Source organism: Drosophila mojavensis, unplaced genomic scaffold (genome assembly GCF_018153725.1).
Source record: "Drosophila mojavensis isolate 15081-1352.22 unplaced genomic scaffold, ASM1815372v1 contig_231, whole genome shotgun sequence".
Classification (NCBI taxonomy): domain Eukaryota; kingdom Metazoa; phylum Arthropoda; class Insecta; order Diptera; family Drosophilidae; genus Drosophila; species Drosophila mojavensis.
The window spans coordinates 6307442-6325427 of record NW_025318772.1 but is presented as its reverse complement, the minus strand read 5'-3'; the positions used below and the strand labels follow the sequence as shown (position 1 = coordinate 6325427).

Genomic DNA, 17986 nt, shown 5'->3' with positions numbered 1-17986 from the left:
CATAGAATCTATACGATAGATACATTTTAGTTTGTTCTTCATTATTTCATTTTTGGGAGGGGGAAAGGGCGCGTAATACGTTCATAGATTGTAGAATGAGCAGTGATAAAAGAGTGATAGATATATATATATATGTGTGTATACAAATATATATCCATATGTATATTGTATATATAGTTTAGTTCAGAGCGCGCCCGCGGGCATAATATTTAAAATAGAGTTGTAGATTAGGCTTATAAGACCCGCTTATATCGCTAACTTGTTGCGATGCTGTGCGCCGATCGGTTCGTGTTGATCCGCGCACAGAAAACATTTCTTGTTTGTCAAGCTAAAGTTTCAAAGTGCCGCCAATGGAACGAACTATCCAGCCTGCTGAAATAGTTGCCATCGACAGAGCATTGTGAATTGGTCCAGGCTTAGTTAAATTCGCTTCTCCTATGAGTTTTTTGCATTCTTTCTTCAAGGCATTTATAGTGTGTAAGTGTGTAGGTGTGTGTGTGTCTGTGTGTAAATATGTTTAGTTCTTTTTGAGCACCAGGAAATTGGTTCAATTGCTTGTCAAAGTCTACATAAATTTAACATATATTCATATTATGTATACATATATATATATATATATATAGATAAATATTCATTACATTTGACACTAAGCGTTCAATATCATTCATAACTATTTTTGTATAATATTTATATATTTTATATATATATATATATCTCTTTATATATGTTTATGTACGTGTACTTGTGTAGTGTACAAGATCTTTAGTTAACAAAAAATCAAAAGTTTTGACTCATTTCATTTAAATTTATTCAGTTCATGCATTCAAGCATATATATGTATGTATGTATATGTGTAGTCCCTTTTCTAGCCAACCGTCTCTAATTTGTTATAAATATATATATATGTATATAGTTCGTCTTGCTGATGTGTGTTTTTGTCCTTTTTAATAACTCCTAATTGATGTATATATAAAATAATAAAAAAAAAAAAAACAAAAAAAATATGCCAGAAATTTAAATTGCTTTTCTTGTTTTTTGTTTTTTTGCTCAGTGCCTCAACTTGTTTTGTTATTCTCTTTTTTGGCAACAAATTCAACTAAAACACTAAATGAATATTTGTATATAAAAATTGTTGACTTAACAGCGCCGCTGTTAACACGCTGTTGGCACACTGCTAACGGCTGTTTAGGTGTGTGTGTGTGTATGTGCGTGCGGTTTGTTGTTTGTTTGTTTGTGACTATTTGACTAACAATGAAAATGATGGATTGATTGATTAATTGACTGACTGTTCGTGCTCAGACATAGACCGGTGCCTGGTCGTCCGTCATGTCCGGCTGTTGTCTGTCATCGAAAAATCGTCTAAAGGTAAATTCGAAAAATCCATGGAATTGCCTATCATTCAGATCGATATCATCGCCGCTGCTCAAATTGGAGTCATTCGAGCGCAGCTTGTCGGGATCAACTGGATCAAAGTTGGACGTGTCTGTGGGATGCTTTATTTCCGGTATATACGGCGCCTTCTGTTTGCGCATGTCCGCAAAATCAATGCCCCTGAAGAACTCATGCGACTTGACCTCTTCCACGCTGTTGCCCAGACGCCGATCCGCAGAGGCGCACAGCCGTCGTATTAGATCCGTGGCCTCGCGTGATAGGTTCGCCTGCGGTGGTATGTGTAGCGTCTTCTCCCAGTTAATAACCTGTAAATTGCATGACTGTTAGCTCTGCAGTTGTGGCACACTCAGCTACTCTCTACTCTCTACCTTCTGTTGCGTCTCCATGGAGGTATTGGCCAGAAATGGTGGTCGACCCACCAGCATCTCATAGAGTATAACACCCACGCTCCAGTAATCACACAACTGCGTGTAGCCGCTCCGTTCCAGCACCTCCGGCGCTATATAGTTGGGTGTGCCGACCAGCGAGTGCGCCAGGACTCTTTGGTGATCGCGCATGCGCCGCCTGTACAAAGGAATTAAGCAAGAAAAACTGTGAGAATGTGTCTTATGGGTGGTGAAATCAATGCTCCCACCTCTCCAGCACTGTGGGCTTGGTGCCATTCTCTGAAAAGTCCTCCCACGGCTCCATGGAGTCCTGTCGCGAGTGATTGCCTAAAAGCAGAGGATTACAATGAGTAACTGGAATGAGGATATGGAAGCTGAGGCTAACTACCATTCTCCTGATAGTATTTGGAGTTGTGCGTCCATCTGAATCCAGTGCAAAGACCGAAATCGGTGAGCTTTATATGGCCGTCCCGGTCGATGAGTATGTTGTCAGGCTTGATGTCCCTGGGAATGATGAATAGTTATAAAAATGATGTTGTATTGATGCTGTAGAATCTGTAGACTCTACACACCTATGAATGAAGCCCATTTTGTGCACACTGTCCACGGCACAGGTGACCTCGGCAATGTAGAAACGTGCCAGTGGCTCCTCGAAGATGCCCAGCTTGATCAGCAGCGACATCAGGTCGCCACCTGCGGATGAAGAATTCAATTCGATACAATCAACAATGTTGGCCTTGCCACGCAGAGCTTACCGGGTATGTAGTCCATAACGAAATATAAATTATCCTTATCCTGAAAACTATAGTAGAGCTTGACAACCCAATTGTTGTCGGCCTCGGCCAGAATATCACGTTCGGCTTTCACATGCGCCACCTGATTGCGCTTGAGGACGTCCGCCTTGCGCAGCGTCTTCATTGCATACAGATGATCCGAGGTGTCGATCTTGCGGACCAGCGTCACCTCACCGAAGGCGCCCACACCGATCGGCTTGATCTTGACGAACATGCTCTTGTCCATCTTGGCACGCTTGAGCCGAATGTAGTTGCTCTCCTTCTGGCTGAGCATCTTGCGCATCTCGATCTGTGTCTCGTCGGAGAGGCCCACCTTGAGCATCTCCTTTTCCAGCTGATTCTTCCGGAACGTGCGCTGGCGATAGGATTTGATCACATTCTCAATATGCTGTTCCATAAAGAATTTGAATGCCTGCGGCGAATATTGACGTATGCGAAACTCTTTGCGCTCCTCTTCCTTCTCCTTGGAGATCTTCTTGCGCTCGGGTATGGGCGAGGCATGCTTGATCTTCTTGCACGCGGCAGCTGCTGCTGCTCCCGTTGTCGTTGAGCCGTTGCTGCCACTCGAGCTGTTGCCATTGCCGCCGCTTCCGCCGTATTTGGCGGGCGGAATGGGCGGCGTTGTGGCTAAATTGCTATTGCTAATTTGTATGTTGTTGTTGTTGTTGTTTGTCGCTTTCAGTTCAGGCGTCAGGTTGACATTGCTACTGCTGCTGTGGTTATTGTTGTTGTTGTTATTGTTATTGCTGCTGGCCAACTCCGGCGTGGTAACGCGTGCGCTTTGATACGGCGGCGGCGGCGGCAGCTGCCGATTCACGTTGCCATTGCTGCTGACGGCCAGCGCCTGATGAAATAAATCAAAGACAGTTAGTAAAGGCGGGGAACATTTGAAACTACAGTGAACACTCTATGAGCGAACAACATAATACAGAAGCTGTTCGATTCAGGGAGAGTTCACTGTACACTAACGTACCTTCTGTTGCTGTTGTGCCTGCAGCTGTTGCTGCTGCTGCAACTGTTGCTGCTGCTGTTGCGCCTGCAGCACACGCAAAGCCTGCAACTGTTGTTGTTGTTGCTGCTGTTGCTGTTGTTGCTGCTGCTGCTGTTGTTGCTGCTGCTGTTGCTGCTGCTGCTGCTGCTGTGGCTGGGGCGTTGTGGCCGCCTTGGCCTGCATGCTCTTGGCATAGGAAGGTGGCTCCATGCAGACGGCTTTGCCCACCACGCCGCCATTCAGGGCGCTGGCCATTAGCGGCGGCGTTGTGGGCGTGGGCGGCTTCACGGCACCCGGCACCACCACCGTGGGCGTGGGCACCAGCAGTGGGGAGTGCTGCTGGGCAGCGGCGGCCGCTTGCTGCTGCTGCTGCACCACCGCCGGCGACTTTTGCGGATAGGAGGGCGGCGCGGCGAGCACGTGCACGGGCGAATTGCTGGCGGAGGCGCTGACCGGCGATTGGGGCGCCACGGCCGTCTGGAGCACCGGCTTCTGCACCTGCGTCGACTTGACGCTCTGCATGATGATCGGCTGCTGAGTGCGCGCCTGGTAGACGCGAGGCTGGGGCCGTGCCACGCCCGTCGCAGCGGGCAGGATGCCGCTGGCATTGCTCACCGTTATCGGACTGGGCGAGCCCGCCGAGGTGGCCGAGTAGATGCCGCTGCTGGGCGACTTGCGGTAGTCGGACTGCTGCGACTGCGTCGGCGACTGACGCGACTGCATCGAGGCGGTGTAGCTGGGCGGCGGCGGTGCGGCGCCCACCACCACCGTGTTCTTCAGGTAGGGCGGCGGCGGTTCGACGACGGCACCGCTGCCCGCGCCCGGATACATGTTGAGTGCCTTCATCTGCTGCGTCAGCTGCTGCTGCGCCTTGATAGCGCTCCCATTTTGCGGTATGACCGGCGAGGTGCCACGCGTCGTCGGACAGGTGGGCGTGATCGCCGCCGGCCGATTGAGAGCGGGCGAGCGCCGCTTGAACATCTGATTGGTGGGTGGCGGTGGCGGGGGAGTTGCTGAGCTGCCCAGGCCGGTGGGATTGCGTGGCGGTGGCGCCGGCGGCGCCGCATCACTGAAGCTGCTCGGTGAGGGCGAGTACTGCCCGGTGCTGGCGCGCCCGCTCAGCTGCTGGTGGGTGTGCGAGTGCGGGCTGTCCGACCGGGAGCTGCCGGCGCCGGAGTCGAGCGCCGGACTGCAGCGCAGATAGTGCGTCGGCGTGTCACGCTCGATGCTCGGCTTGCGTATCAGCTTGGGCGGTATCAGAGCGTTGATCATCTTTGGCACGTGCCCGTTGGCCGTGGGCATGGGCAGAGCGACGACGGCCACGGCGCCAGGTGGGGGAGGCACGACGACATCGGGCGAGGGAGACGCCGATGCCGATGGTGGCTCCAGTGGCAGCTTTGCGTGGTGGTAATCGGGCGCATCGTTGCGGCCATTGGTGGCGGTGTATCGCAGAGGTGTGTAATTCTGTAAATTGAAATCGATTAGTCAAATTGATCGATAGCTTAATATAAATATCTTAAATATCTAATGCTACTGTAAACATACATATAAACTATCGGTATATTATTTATCCTCTGACCTTGACTAACAACATAATAATAATTTGTCGATATTTGTATACATAAATTAGTTATACAAAATATATATCCCCTATTTACAAACGCTCATTTGAACGATAATTAAAATTTTTTTGTGTTACATATGTCCTAACCCCCCACATACTACACCACTGCCTAAGCAACATTCCTTCTCTGTGAGAAACTATATTTGTGTATAAATATAAATATACGTATAGGTGTGAGAGGCGGCTATGTGTGAGTGTGTGCCTGTGCTTGGTAGCAGTTCAAAAACTAAACAAAAGGCGCGCATACAAAATAAAAACAAAAAATGCGAACAGCGCCTAAAACAAAAGGCACAAGAAACGCGGCTGCCAAAGCAATGAAATCAAATTCTTGCCATCGTTCAGAAATTCCTAAAAGTCAGGAGCACACAAGCACAAACACATACTATATACATATACCCAGAGAGCAAACGAAAACAGATGCAAAGACAGAGAGTCAGAAAGAGCGAGAGAGCGCAATAATAGCAGCAAAGCGATCGCCGGCTGACAGATTGCAGCAAACAGACAACGGGGCAACCTTCAGTTAGAGCATATGCATGCTTCTGTATGCATGTGTGTGTGTGTTCTTCTTTTCTTTTTTTTCTGTTGCTGCTGCTGCTGTTGCTGGTGCTGCTACCCGTTTTACGCATTCTTTTGATGCTACTACATCATTTTGTTTCTTTTGTGTCTGATCCTCGCATTTTGACTTTGCCGTGCGACTGACTTTCCATGAGTGATGGCCATAAATATCGTGATAGCTGCGTGACATGAAATATGTGCAGAGTCACGCACGGTCATCAAATTGAATGTCAGTTCAAATGTTAGGCCAATGCTGTTAACGTTAATGAATAAACGTAAAAGCAAATCAAGTAGAGCATCAGCTACAATAACACTTGCAATTAATTATGCATTTTTATATTTTGTATTTTTCAACAATATATACTACGCATCTCTAGCAGAGATACATACATGTATCTATGTATGTGTGTATGTGTGTATGTACGTGTATGCAGATGTATTAACCCTCAAGTGGGCGAGCGTTTGATGTGCGGCCAGACTAATTAAAACCAAGGACGCGAAACCCAACAAAAGCGACCCCCAGCAGACAAGCTGACGCGTTTGTAGCTCGCTCACTCATTCGCTCGTTCGCTCGCCTGATCCGGATCCGTTCCGCCTTACAAGCAAACCAATTGATGGCGAATTAACCAAAGAGCCAATGGGCACACTAAATCAGCTGAACCGTTAGAACCCGTGTCACGACAAATTTTCAAATTAAAATAAATTGGATTTGCGGTAGGTGGGAAAAGCAAACACTTTCGCTAATCCACTTAAGCGACCGAGCAATGCAATCGCCAATTACCAATTAGCCAATACGTAAGCCCCCAGACACTTAACGCCTTGACCGAAATCACTTTGAACCTGACAATATACGTATAAGTATATACAAATATACATATTTTATATATTCTCCAACAGAAATCGATGAGAAATGTGAACAAATTTTTGGTTGGGCTTTTCTTGGCCCAAACACACAAACATAATTTGGCCATAAGATACATCAAAATTCTTGGCAAATGGCAAAAATACGTATAAGAATACACATACATATACACACATATATATTTACTATATATCATAGTGGATTTGTATGTAAATATTTGCCCATAATACTCGCATATTTATTTTTTGGGGAATGCTAAAAGATTCGTTTTGTGTCTTGCTGTCTTTTGTTATTATTAGAGACGGGCCATGTTAATTTCGGACTTTGCTGAAGATGATATATGTATATTTATTTAGGTAAAAATTCCTGGGAAAATCGCGACATAACGTGCAACAAACAACAACAACAAAAATGCTCGCCGAAAATTAAATGAAAATCGCACACTGGGGAACGCACAAATGTTCAAAAATAAACCCAAATAGCGCTCCCTATTGGGGAATTCTGATGAATTCGTTAATTACGATGCCAATTAGAAGAGATCTATATCTAAATACATTAGAAAAGAAACGTATTTTGACATATACATTCATTTTGATCGTAATATAAGATTTGAAATGGGAATTTATTACAATTTAAAAGAAATGGCTATGCTTCAATCAGATGTAAGATTTAAGAACTTTATACTATTTCTTAAAGAACTTTCATTAATACATACATATATTCTAGTATAAGAAGCATAACAATATTTTAGGTAGGTAGACTTATATTAAGGCATATATTAATCAATAGATAATACCCCATTAATAACTAGCTCTATTTATGTGTAGTCCATAGTATTGCACCATATTTGCTTGACAAATACAGAGCACACGATTTATCTTGCTTAGAGATATGAAAAATATATTTTGAGCAACTGACCTTTATTATCTAACTGTGCGCATACTTTTTGCTGTAGCTGTGTGCGAGTTATAAATAGCTTTTAAGGTATATGACAACCAATTAGAGCTTATAGCTGGATTACACATGTATGCGTGTACCTACAGACAGCGTGGTGTATATATGTGAATGTATGTGTGTGTGTATTTTGATAAGCCTATAGCTCACAATGTCCATTGAAAGAGTGAAAGAGATAGAGGGAGTGGAAGGGAGAGAGGAAGGGGAAGCTATGCATTGTTCGATTTGATTGCCTTTGCGTGTTGACTAATTTATTTATGCATATTTTTTTTGTGGCTGTCGCTCTCTCATTTATTTATTTTTTAATTTTTATAATGCCATTTAGCCCACTGTCGTCGTTGGACGTTGGCGTTAGCTGTTAAATATATTTCGAACGTTTTGTTATTTTAATTAGTTCTACGTAAGGTTTCTCAAATATTTCTGTGTGATTTTGTTTATTTGATATTTTCTTCTTCTTCTACTTCTTTTTGCCTTGATATGGTCGGAATTCGTATTTGCCGACTGGCTGCTGAGGTTCGTGTCTAGGCTAGGCTACGCTAGACTATTATACGCTTCGATATTTATAGCATTTGTCAAAATCGTTTTATGGTAGCTGCCGTTGTTGCTGCCCGTCCATAAGCGGCAGCGGTCGGTGCGTGGGCCGAAAAGTGTTGATCGAGCCATGAATAAATTGTGTTTATTTATCGTGTTCGAACGCCCCCATACATATATGGCCCGAAGCCGGGGGCGTGGCAGCAGCTCAGCATATATGAGCAGCTTATGGTCTGGTATTTAGTACGCAGCATGACTAATTAGCCAAAAAGCCACGTGGCTGCCGGCGAAAGCTGGCCGAAAGGAAAACTGTGAAAAAATATGAAGATGCCCAGTGGAAAACGTGCTGCAGCCTGCAGCCGCACATGGCAACTGTCAATAGACCTGGTCATAACAATTTGCCGCAACCCGTCAGCAGGCAACACTTTTTTTTTTGTTTTTCTTGCGTTCTCAAAACCTGCAACTCCTGCTTGAGTACGATTCTTGGTAGAACGGCTTAGCCGCAGGAATGTTTGGCTAATCGCTTGGATCGAGCGTTCGATCATAATTTACAATCGCACAAAACAGTAGCTGGCAGTGGAATCGTAAAATTTTAAATTAATGACCCGTCAGATCATATTTAAGCTTTTTTATGACTTGCGGCCAGTTGCTGCCACTGCCACTGCCACTGTCGCTGTCGCTGCTTCTGCCTGTGCCCCGACTGTGAGTGAGGTTGCACTTCAGGCTGGGGGCGAAACAATTGATAAACCAAACCAAACCAAAGAGCGAACATAGTTTATAAATGACTATTCGCCAAGTTGTATTGGCAAATTGTTCACAGAGTTATTTTATGCAGTGGGATTGGGCAACAAATGCAGCTCACTCCCTCACTCCCTTGGTCCAGCAACAGCCTTGCTCTCGCGCGCGCTCTTTCTAACGCTTATTCTCCTTGCGCAGATTCGCTTTGTGCTCATTCTTTCAGCAATGCTTTTTCGAACTTTTGACAGCTGTGACGTCAATGCTTAATATCCAGGCCGATCGCTTGCACACAAACACACGCACTCAAGGCAAAGGCACGCATTTACTCACGCATAGCAAGAGATCGAGAGAGTGACAGGGAGAGAGAGCGCGCGCTGGACATTTTGTCTGGCAACGCAAGCCGCCCACTCAGCTATCATACGTATAACAGTTGTGTGCATGTGCGTGTGGGTGTGTTTGTGGAATGGCAGAAGGTCAATTGCATTTCGTTGGCAGTTCATTAATTTCATTTCAAGCTCTGTGCAGTTATTTTTAGCGCAAACAAACATACGCACAGAGCACATCCACACAATAGTATACACCCACAAATTTTCTATTCACTTCGGCTCTGTGACTAACATTTTATCTTTTGGCCAGTCTGATTGCCAACTCCTGTCGCCCACTTGCAAGCCGCAACAGCAGCAGCCGCAACTGTGACAAATGTCTTGGCCAACATTGATGTATTATTACCGTATTTTATATGGCCGCTGGCACAGGTGAGCATCACGCTGCGGCTCGTGCCATCAGCTGAACATGTTTTTATAAAGCGCCCACGCAGCAGCCACAACAAAGTTGTTGTTCTGTTGTTTTCGTATTTTGTTTTATTGTTGTTATTCGTTTTCATTGCGCGTCGTCTGAAATGCGGTTTATCTAGCTGTTAATTTTTTATTAGTGTCGTGTTTTCGGTCTCTTCTCTGTTCTTATTCTATTCTACGCATGAAAAATGTTGCCGCATCATTTGTAAAGCACTAAAACAAACCGATAACCGGCAAAGGGCGCAGGAGAGTTGCATGGAGGGGGAAGCGAGAGCGAGACTCATGTTGTGTTCACTTTACGAATTCCCGTTATTTCCCATTTAGTATTTTCTGTAACATTGCATATTTAGCTGCGTTAAGTTTGACTTTATCTCTAACTGCTGCAGAGTGAATCATCAATGGACTTTTATGCTTCAATCAGTGGCAGTGTTTACTGCAACTTTAAAGTGTGTTTACATTTCAAGAAATTCCCCTGATACCATTTTTATTGAGTCGGACAACCTCTGATTATTGTATTAGTAATTTTTTTTTTATTTTTTTTATTTTTTTTATTTTTTTTATCAATTTAATGCCGTGATTATATATTCTAATCTTTAATAAACTGTTCGATTATTTTCGGCTTTGTTCATTGATTAAATTAAACTTTTTACGCAATTTATAGACTTTAAGATTAAGGCATGTGAGCAAGCAGTTTAGTTTACTCTCCATTATTTAGTTCCTCTCAGAATTGTACCGGAAAAAGATTTTCAAAGAATATCAGCAAGAGGAGACAGTGAGAGAGTCTTTAAGCGTGAATCTAATTGGAATCTAACTAGAGCAGTGGTTAAAAATATAGTTTTTCTGCAAAAGTCTAAATAAATTCCTAGATACATATGTATATACATGTATGTCTTTATTTACTATGTCTGTGTACTAACTATTCTATTATCTACATATATCTTAATACACTTATCTACTTTACTTATTTTGATCATTTCATTTAGTTCGCTTACCTGATTATTTCTATGATTATTTTGTACTTCGAATCGTGTTAGATCCTGTTTAATGCTCTCGAGCGCTTCTGCTGTGTATTTATCATTGGGGCGACCGCCCCTTTTTTCGCCCGCTGGATGCATTATGCTGCTGCTTCTTCTCTTTGTGATATTTAGCACTCATATCACAAAATGCTCCTGCTCACTCTCAAACGCGCACAACACGGACACACACACACGCACGAGCGCACTCACTCACTCACTCGTACTCACACTCACACACACACGCACTTAGCAAGACGCAGAAGCGCTCACTAAACAGCAGCAGCAGCAGCAGCACAGCTATTTAATTTAAATAAATGCTTTATGCTTATTTCTGTGTGCGTGTGTGTGTGAGAGAGAGAAGAAGCTTTTATTTCGTTGCCTCTTCTTCAGTTCTTTTAGGTGGTTTTGTGGCCGTTGTTGATGGTGTTGTTGTTGTTCCTATTTGCTTTTGTTGTGGTTTGTAGTTTTATTGTTGCTTTGATATTGAGGCACTTTTTTTCGCTTTTGTATTTGAAACGTGTGTTGACTCTTTATAATGAACTACTTACTAGTCGCGGCTTAAGGTAAGTATGCGTCTATTAAGCTTTATGATGGTTTTATTGTCGTTGTTTTTGTTTCGCGATCGTTTCGTAGTTTGTTTTTGTTATTATTTCTTATTTCACTGTTGTGTTTGTTTTTGTTATTGCTGTTTCTCACCACTCGCTAAATTCTTCACTAAGGCACTTCATTTGCATTATAATAAAAACATTTTTCTTTTTGCTTGCTTGCTGCACAAATTCATTTTGCATGTAAATATATTCACAGATCTCTGTGCTTTGTTGTTGTTGTTGTTGTTGTTAAGTCTTCATTTTGTATCACATTTTTTGCTGCTGCCCTTTTTATTCATTTCGTTTCATTATCATTTTGTTTTATCACAAATTCTGGCATCATCATCATCACGATCATCATCATCATTGGCAATACAATTAATATTTTAGGCGGGCACTGGAAGTCACTCGATGAATGAATTTGAATATTTGAATATTAAATATGTATGTATGTGTGTGTGCGTATGCACATAGATACACACATACGCAGGTATATTGGCTGATGTAGATTCTGATTTGATTTAGCCGAGGCAGAGTACAACACACGGCTTGACGGAATTTTAATTAATAATATACACGATCGATGTCGCCAACTTGCTGAAAATAGACACAAAGCAGACGAAACAAAATAACTAAAACTGAGAAGGAAAACCAACGTAAAGGTGCTTCCAGCATGCGTGCTCAGCTGGTAGATACCCTATATAATTATTGATTTTTCAATTGTATTCCATATTATGAGGCTTAATTTTTCCTAGAAGTTATGCCAAATATACAAATAAATGTGTATATTTTCACCTTTAATTTCAAATATATATTCTAAATTTATGTCACACTTTATCTATATATTCATGCAGAATTCAATCCTAGCCTATATTTTCAATAAAAATGCGGTTCACTCTACCTCTCCTTCCACATACATACATATATATTCATTCATGCCCATACTAACAAAATGATATTTACAGGGTATCCACAAAAAATTGTCACACGCTACGCAGATGCGACGCGTTTTAAAGGCAACGAAACAGCTCCATCACTCATGCACATACAAACACTAACACACACACATAGTTACTCACGCAGCGGACATTTACATGCCGCAGACGTGAGTCAGAAGAGAGACACGCAGTCAGTCGACAAAGCTTTCTGTTAAACATGTTACAGTTCTTTTTTTAGAGGGCATTAAACACAATGGAATTGGCAGCACTTGTCATATTGGAATGATTCGCACGCTTGGCAAAGGTGACTGTTGAAGTGGAAGCTTGGAAAGTCGGCTCATGATCATAATATATGCATCGAGTGGCGCATTATGTCATAATCGTATTCCAGGAAGCCTATAAATTCCCTAAAAATCTTTTATGACGAACCATCAAATTCACACACTATCAAATTGACGAATTACCCAAGTCTGTGGGGGACAAGGGCACGACAGGGATTGGCGTGCGCACCTGACTATGGAAACGAGCTGACCACTGATAAACAAAGACATGCATACGTATTTATGTATGTACATACATACAGATATACATTCACACAGCTACACAAATATGTAAACAAACAGACGTAATTGCCGAAAAAATTTCGGCAAACTGTGCCAAGTGCAAATGAGTAAACCTACTAAAAGCCATTGCTGCTCTGTTTGTTTGTATGTAAATTAACACTGTATTTTAACATAGATAAATTCTGTGAAATATGTAAGGATGTAGTCTTATACTGTTGATAGTAAATTCCTAACAGCAATAATAATTTAGTCATTGTCCCAGAATATGTATGTAAATGAGCTACGGCTGGAGTTAACAGTGGACTATGTAAATGGGTACTAATGTTGGGAGAATTTCCTGTTGTTGTTTGCTTCCCTTTCGATGCTTTTTTAAGGTGAATTTTATAATTATGGGTATTTTAGAGGATTTTTTTAATGGTCTGATTAGATTGTTATTCCATTTAATGAAATTCGCATTAAAGCTGTTGGAATGCAAAAATAAAGCTCCCAAGAAAAAAGTTATGTATGTATGTATATAAATATATCACAGAAAATGTCGTTTCATAAATTTCGCTAGTGTACATATTTTGCACTGTCTAAAGAGTTTAATTATTTTGTTGACAAAAGTTAACTTTTGCGCCTTGTTTTGTTGACGCTACGCATTTTGCTATAGTGCTGTGGAATGTTGAATTTAGAGACTTTGGATGTACATAGGCATATGTGTATGTACATATGTACATATATAACTAGCTAGCTATACTCTAAGATAAGCGAGACTGAAGGTGCTTGGGATAATAAACAAACACGCGCCAAATTCAAATGTCAACAGCGTCTGCCCCCAGAGCCAAGAGCCACGGCCCCTTTCCGAGCAACTTTTGCGAGCTTTTTGCCTATTTGGGAAATTTTCACATTCCATACATACCGAAAAATAAAATGAGTGAAACAGATATAAATATATCCAATAACTAATTAACAATACAAATAAACTGAAGCAAATGCACACACACATACCCACACTCATAGACAATTGTGAGCGCGTAAAATGTGTGTGTGCGCGAGTGAGTAAGAGAGGGATTTTTGATGCGTTATTAAGCGGCTCGTTGAATGCGATGCTATTGGAATTTTTAATTGTTTAATTGCGGCCAAATTTTTGCTTGCCTGACTTGAAAGACAATCTGCCGCATTTGCGACATTTTTATAAGCTATTATGAGCATTAGGCATTCAAAGGTAATACAGAAATCACAGCAAACCAACAACGACTAGCGAAAAGAGAGCAGCAGCAATATTCATGCACACATATGTATATGTAGACAGTGCTGTGTCAAGTAGTTTGTCACATTTTTACAGCACTGCTGTTGATTACATGGCCTCTGTTAAGTTGTATGTTAATAACGCATGTAAGAGCCTATTTTTAGTTAGTTTCTCTATTGCCCAAACGTCCACTAAAAACTATCGTAAAATGCGTAAGATGGTGCGACTATGTGTGTGTGCGTGTGTTTCTGTGTGGGGGGAGTCGCGTGCGCATGTAAAAAGCATAAGAAATTGGCCATCAAAATGCAAGGCAAGTGGAAAAGCAAATAAAATACATAACAGAAATGCCAGTCGCAGGCCACAGCTAAGAGTCGAAGAGAGTATGAGAGCAAGTTGTCTCTCCCTCTCCCTCTCTCTCTCACACTCACACACACACACACACAGATGCAGACGTGCTCTCGCTCACTCGCTCGCTCGGTTGCTCGCCTTGCTGGGCAGAATATAAAAATAGTATTAGTTGCTGATTATTATTGCAAAAATGCGCATTCCTCGGCGACTTATCCCCACAAGGCGGCTGCTGCTGCTGCTCCACTCTCTGTGTTTTCGTTTCGTTTTCCCTTTTTTCATACACTCACACACACACAATGTATATGTAAGTGTGTGTGCAGTTGCAACAGGCATGTTTCAAAATGTGCGGAAAAGAGAAGAAAAGAAAAAAATTGAAGCAAGAAGCAAGAAAAACGAGCTAAATTGCATTTTCGTCGTCGTCGTCGTCGTCGCCGTCGATTGGAACATGCAGCAGCCAGCGACGACGACGACGACGACGTCGCCAACAGTGGCGCGCTGCTAGGGGGGTTGCGCTCAAACTCTCTATGCGCTGCCATCAATGGCCAAACGCCCACCCCTTCGCCCTAGCCAACACAAACTAGACGCAGAAGCAAACTGGGCCCCGGCTTGACTTGGCCTGGCCAGGCCTGTTCACTTTTTTTTATCGTTCATTTACTTTTAAAAAGCAGCAGCAACAGCTCCAACAACAACAACAGCAGCAGATCACTGTATTTATTGCCTTGCTCATGCCTGGACTCTGTGTATGTGTGTGTGTTTTTGGAATGCACACAAGCACATAGACAACGCCTCACCTGTTTAGTCGCTGCCTGCAGGCGGAGCAGCCCACAACAACAACAACAACAACAACAGCAGCAGCAGCCATACACACACACACACATACTATAATCCACTACGAATTGCATGGTGGAATGTGAATGGAATCTCAACAATTTTCAGCGTCGCTGGCGTTGACGCCGTCGACGTCGCCGCTGCTGTTGACGTTGTTTGGCGCAACTTTTTGCACGTCAAATCAAAATAAAAATATAAATAATAAAAAATTCAAAATAAATCACGTAAAAAAAAAAAAAATTACAATGTGATGCACGCAAATGAATGTAAAGCTATGCAAATACATTGGTGTATGTATGTATGTAACATAGTTGACAAAGCCAAAATATACATACATACATCCTCACATATATAATATGTACATAGTATATCAAGCTGCTTGAGAAATTATTGTCGTACTGACATTGACGCTCATCTCTAAGCAGAAGCAGCAGCAGCAGCAGCAGCAGCAGAGATGCAGGCAGCGACAGAGATCGAAGCAGCGGCAGCGCAGCAGCTGCCTCTAATTACAAGAGCGCCCGCAGTTGTTACTATTGTCTTAGTTGTTGTTGCAGTTACTTGTGCCACATTTTGCATCTCTCATATTTACATTTACACTGCACACGCGTTGTTCTTGATGTTGTCGCTATTTTATCTTTCTTCTTTAGAGTTTTCATTTTGCACAAACAAAAACAAAGTCAAACAAGTCCAAATACGGTCACACTGTATTTCAAATATGAATATAGAGATGGCACACATACAGACATTTGTAACAAGCGAAAAATAGATCGATAAATTTACATACTATTCTTTTATTAATAAGCAACTTTAAATACAATTTGTTTACATCTTTAATTTAATTTCACATTATTCTTCTTCGTGAACGATCACTGTATGTGTGCAGAAAAAATACTATGTACTCTGCCTACTTTTGATAATTCGTTTTATTTGCGCTAATAGATAAGATTTTGCAACAATTTTTGTTTACATTTTTGCATTAAAAATTTGTTTATTCTTTGTTCTGTACGTAGATCGCATTTCGCGTTCAACGTACAAACAGATTCACCTGGCTATTACTGCGAAGGCCAGTGATACATATGATGATATTGGATGACAGTAAACTAATTGTTTTGACAGATTGTTTGTCTGTCTTTTTTCTTTATATTTATGTACACCGTTTATGCAGAAATAACGGAATAAACAGTTGCTTAATTGCTTTGAAATTCAACCGTTTATATTAATGGGTTCTTTACATCTGTTATTTAAAGTATTTCGTATTCCTTATTAGACAATTATATGCCTTCAAATAAATTTCGGTATTGCAAATTATTTTCATATTTTATCAAATGAGTATCCCTATTGCTCACGTCAGCTGCCATCATAAACAGATATTGTTGTTGTTTCTCTGTTATCCATTGTTTGCTTTTGATTTTCATTTTCAAATTGTTGCTGCCGCTGTAATTGCCGCAATTGTTTTTAAACAAATTGCATGCGAATTTTTCAGACGCCCACAAAATGACGAGTTTTGACACCTGAATTATAACGGCAATTAGCAGCAGATGGCATTCGACGAGAGAGACAGACAGAGAAAAAGAGACAGAGTTAAGGACAACGGGGAGAGGCGCATAATTATGCACACATGCATACGTACACGATCGCACGCATACACACAAACACAAATGCAACAGAATGGAAAAGGGATGGCAGAAGGGCGTGCAGCTAGAGCGGAGCAGTTGCAGCTGAAGAATTTAATCCGATTTGTAGTAAAGTAACGAGCGCGCAGATATTGCGAGCAACGACATCGGAGTGCGGTGGGGAGGGGCGTAGAGTTAGAAAAGCAACACACGCACACAGGCACACACATACTATCACACTCGCTCACACACTTGGCACTCACGAACTGCGCGTAGTGAGAAGAAAAATATGTAAATAGATGAACCGTTGCATGCATTTGGCATTTTATTTTGGATTTTCCACAAAGCTACAAAATGCACTCACACACTTGCGTTTTCTTTGTAGATTTTCTTGAATATATATGCATACATATATGTTTTGTACATACATATATAATTTTTTTTTAGAAAGAGAAACAGAGCCAACCAGCTCAATTGGAAATACATACATACACGAGACACATATACACACATACGCACGCACGGACTGAGGAGTACTGAATTTTCGATCTCTAACCATACGTCTCGCGCACTATTTTCAGATGATATCGTTGCGTTTTTCTTGAAATTTACCTTTACGCGCTGCGTTTTTGCACTTTTCACAAATTTTTCTCCACCTCCACGCGCTGCGTTGTTTTAATTAATAATAATAGATGGGCGATAGATTGTGGTGGTTGAGCGATCGACTGTGTATAGAAAGTGGTGGTAAAACGACAACTCAATCTATAGGCTTGCAGTGAGCTCAGTTATCGATAACTTTCATAAGACTGGGCAGCACTTAAATCGAACACCCAACTGAAAGCTGAGTACTACAACACCCATATTGGCGGCTAATTTAAAAATATTCCCTACACAATATACTTTAAAGTCGTACAATAAGAAAAATAATTTTGGGATGTATTTAAAAACAAATTGAATACATTTAAATGGGATACATTTTATTTATTGTGATAGCTTTATTTGTTATCTGACTGTTAATTGCGGTTTATTATATCGTATGTTGTGTTTAGACAGATGTAAATATGTTGATATATAAGATGGGTTTTATTTTTAAGGGCAAAATGATTGGAACGTAGCTAATAAATATATTATTTATATAAAATATATAAATGAATTGTTATATATTTAAAATAATGTTGTAAAATACTAGGCGTATTTGGTTTTTGGCATTGTTGTTAGTTTTTTGGTTAAATGGCGGAAGA

General features: G+C 41.6%; 1 protein-coding gene across 1 annotated transcript; it reads right to left on the bottom strand.

Moving 5' to 3' along the window:
• Positions 1-784: 784 nt before the first annotated feature.
• Positions 785-11445, bottom strand: LOC6575147 (serine/threonine-protein kinase Warts). The gene is made up of 8 exons (XM_032730172.2): positions 10614-11445; positions 3546-5027; positions 2534-3416; positions 2351-2471; positions 2167-2282; positions 2027-2105; positions 1761-1956; positions 785-1697 (listed from the first exon to the last, which is right to left on the bottom strand). The coding sequence occupies exons 1-8, from the start codon at positions 10734-10736 to the stop codon at positions 1296-1298; spliced, it is 3402 nt and encodes a 1133-aa protein (XP_032586063.1). The 5' UTR covers positions 10737-11445; the 3' UTR covers positions 785-1295.
• Positions 11446-17986: the final 6541 nt, after the last annotated feature.

Coding starts and splice junctions, on each gene's coding strand:
- LOC6575147 (XM_032730172.2), bottom strand. CDS start 10,736: ATGCATCCAGCGGGCGAAAAAAGGGGCGGTCGCCCCAATGATAAATAC. Junction 3,417..3,545: donor AGGCACAACAGCAACAGAAG/GTACGTTAGTGT, acceptor TTATTTCATCAG/GCGCTGGCCGTCAGCAGCAA. Junction 2,283..2,350: donor AAAATGGGCTTCATTCATAG/GTGTGTAGAGTC, acceptor CATCATTCCCAG/GGACATCAAGCCTGACAACA.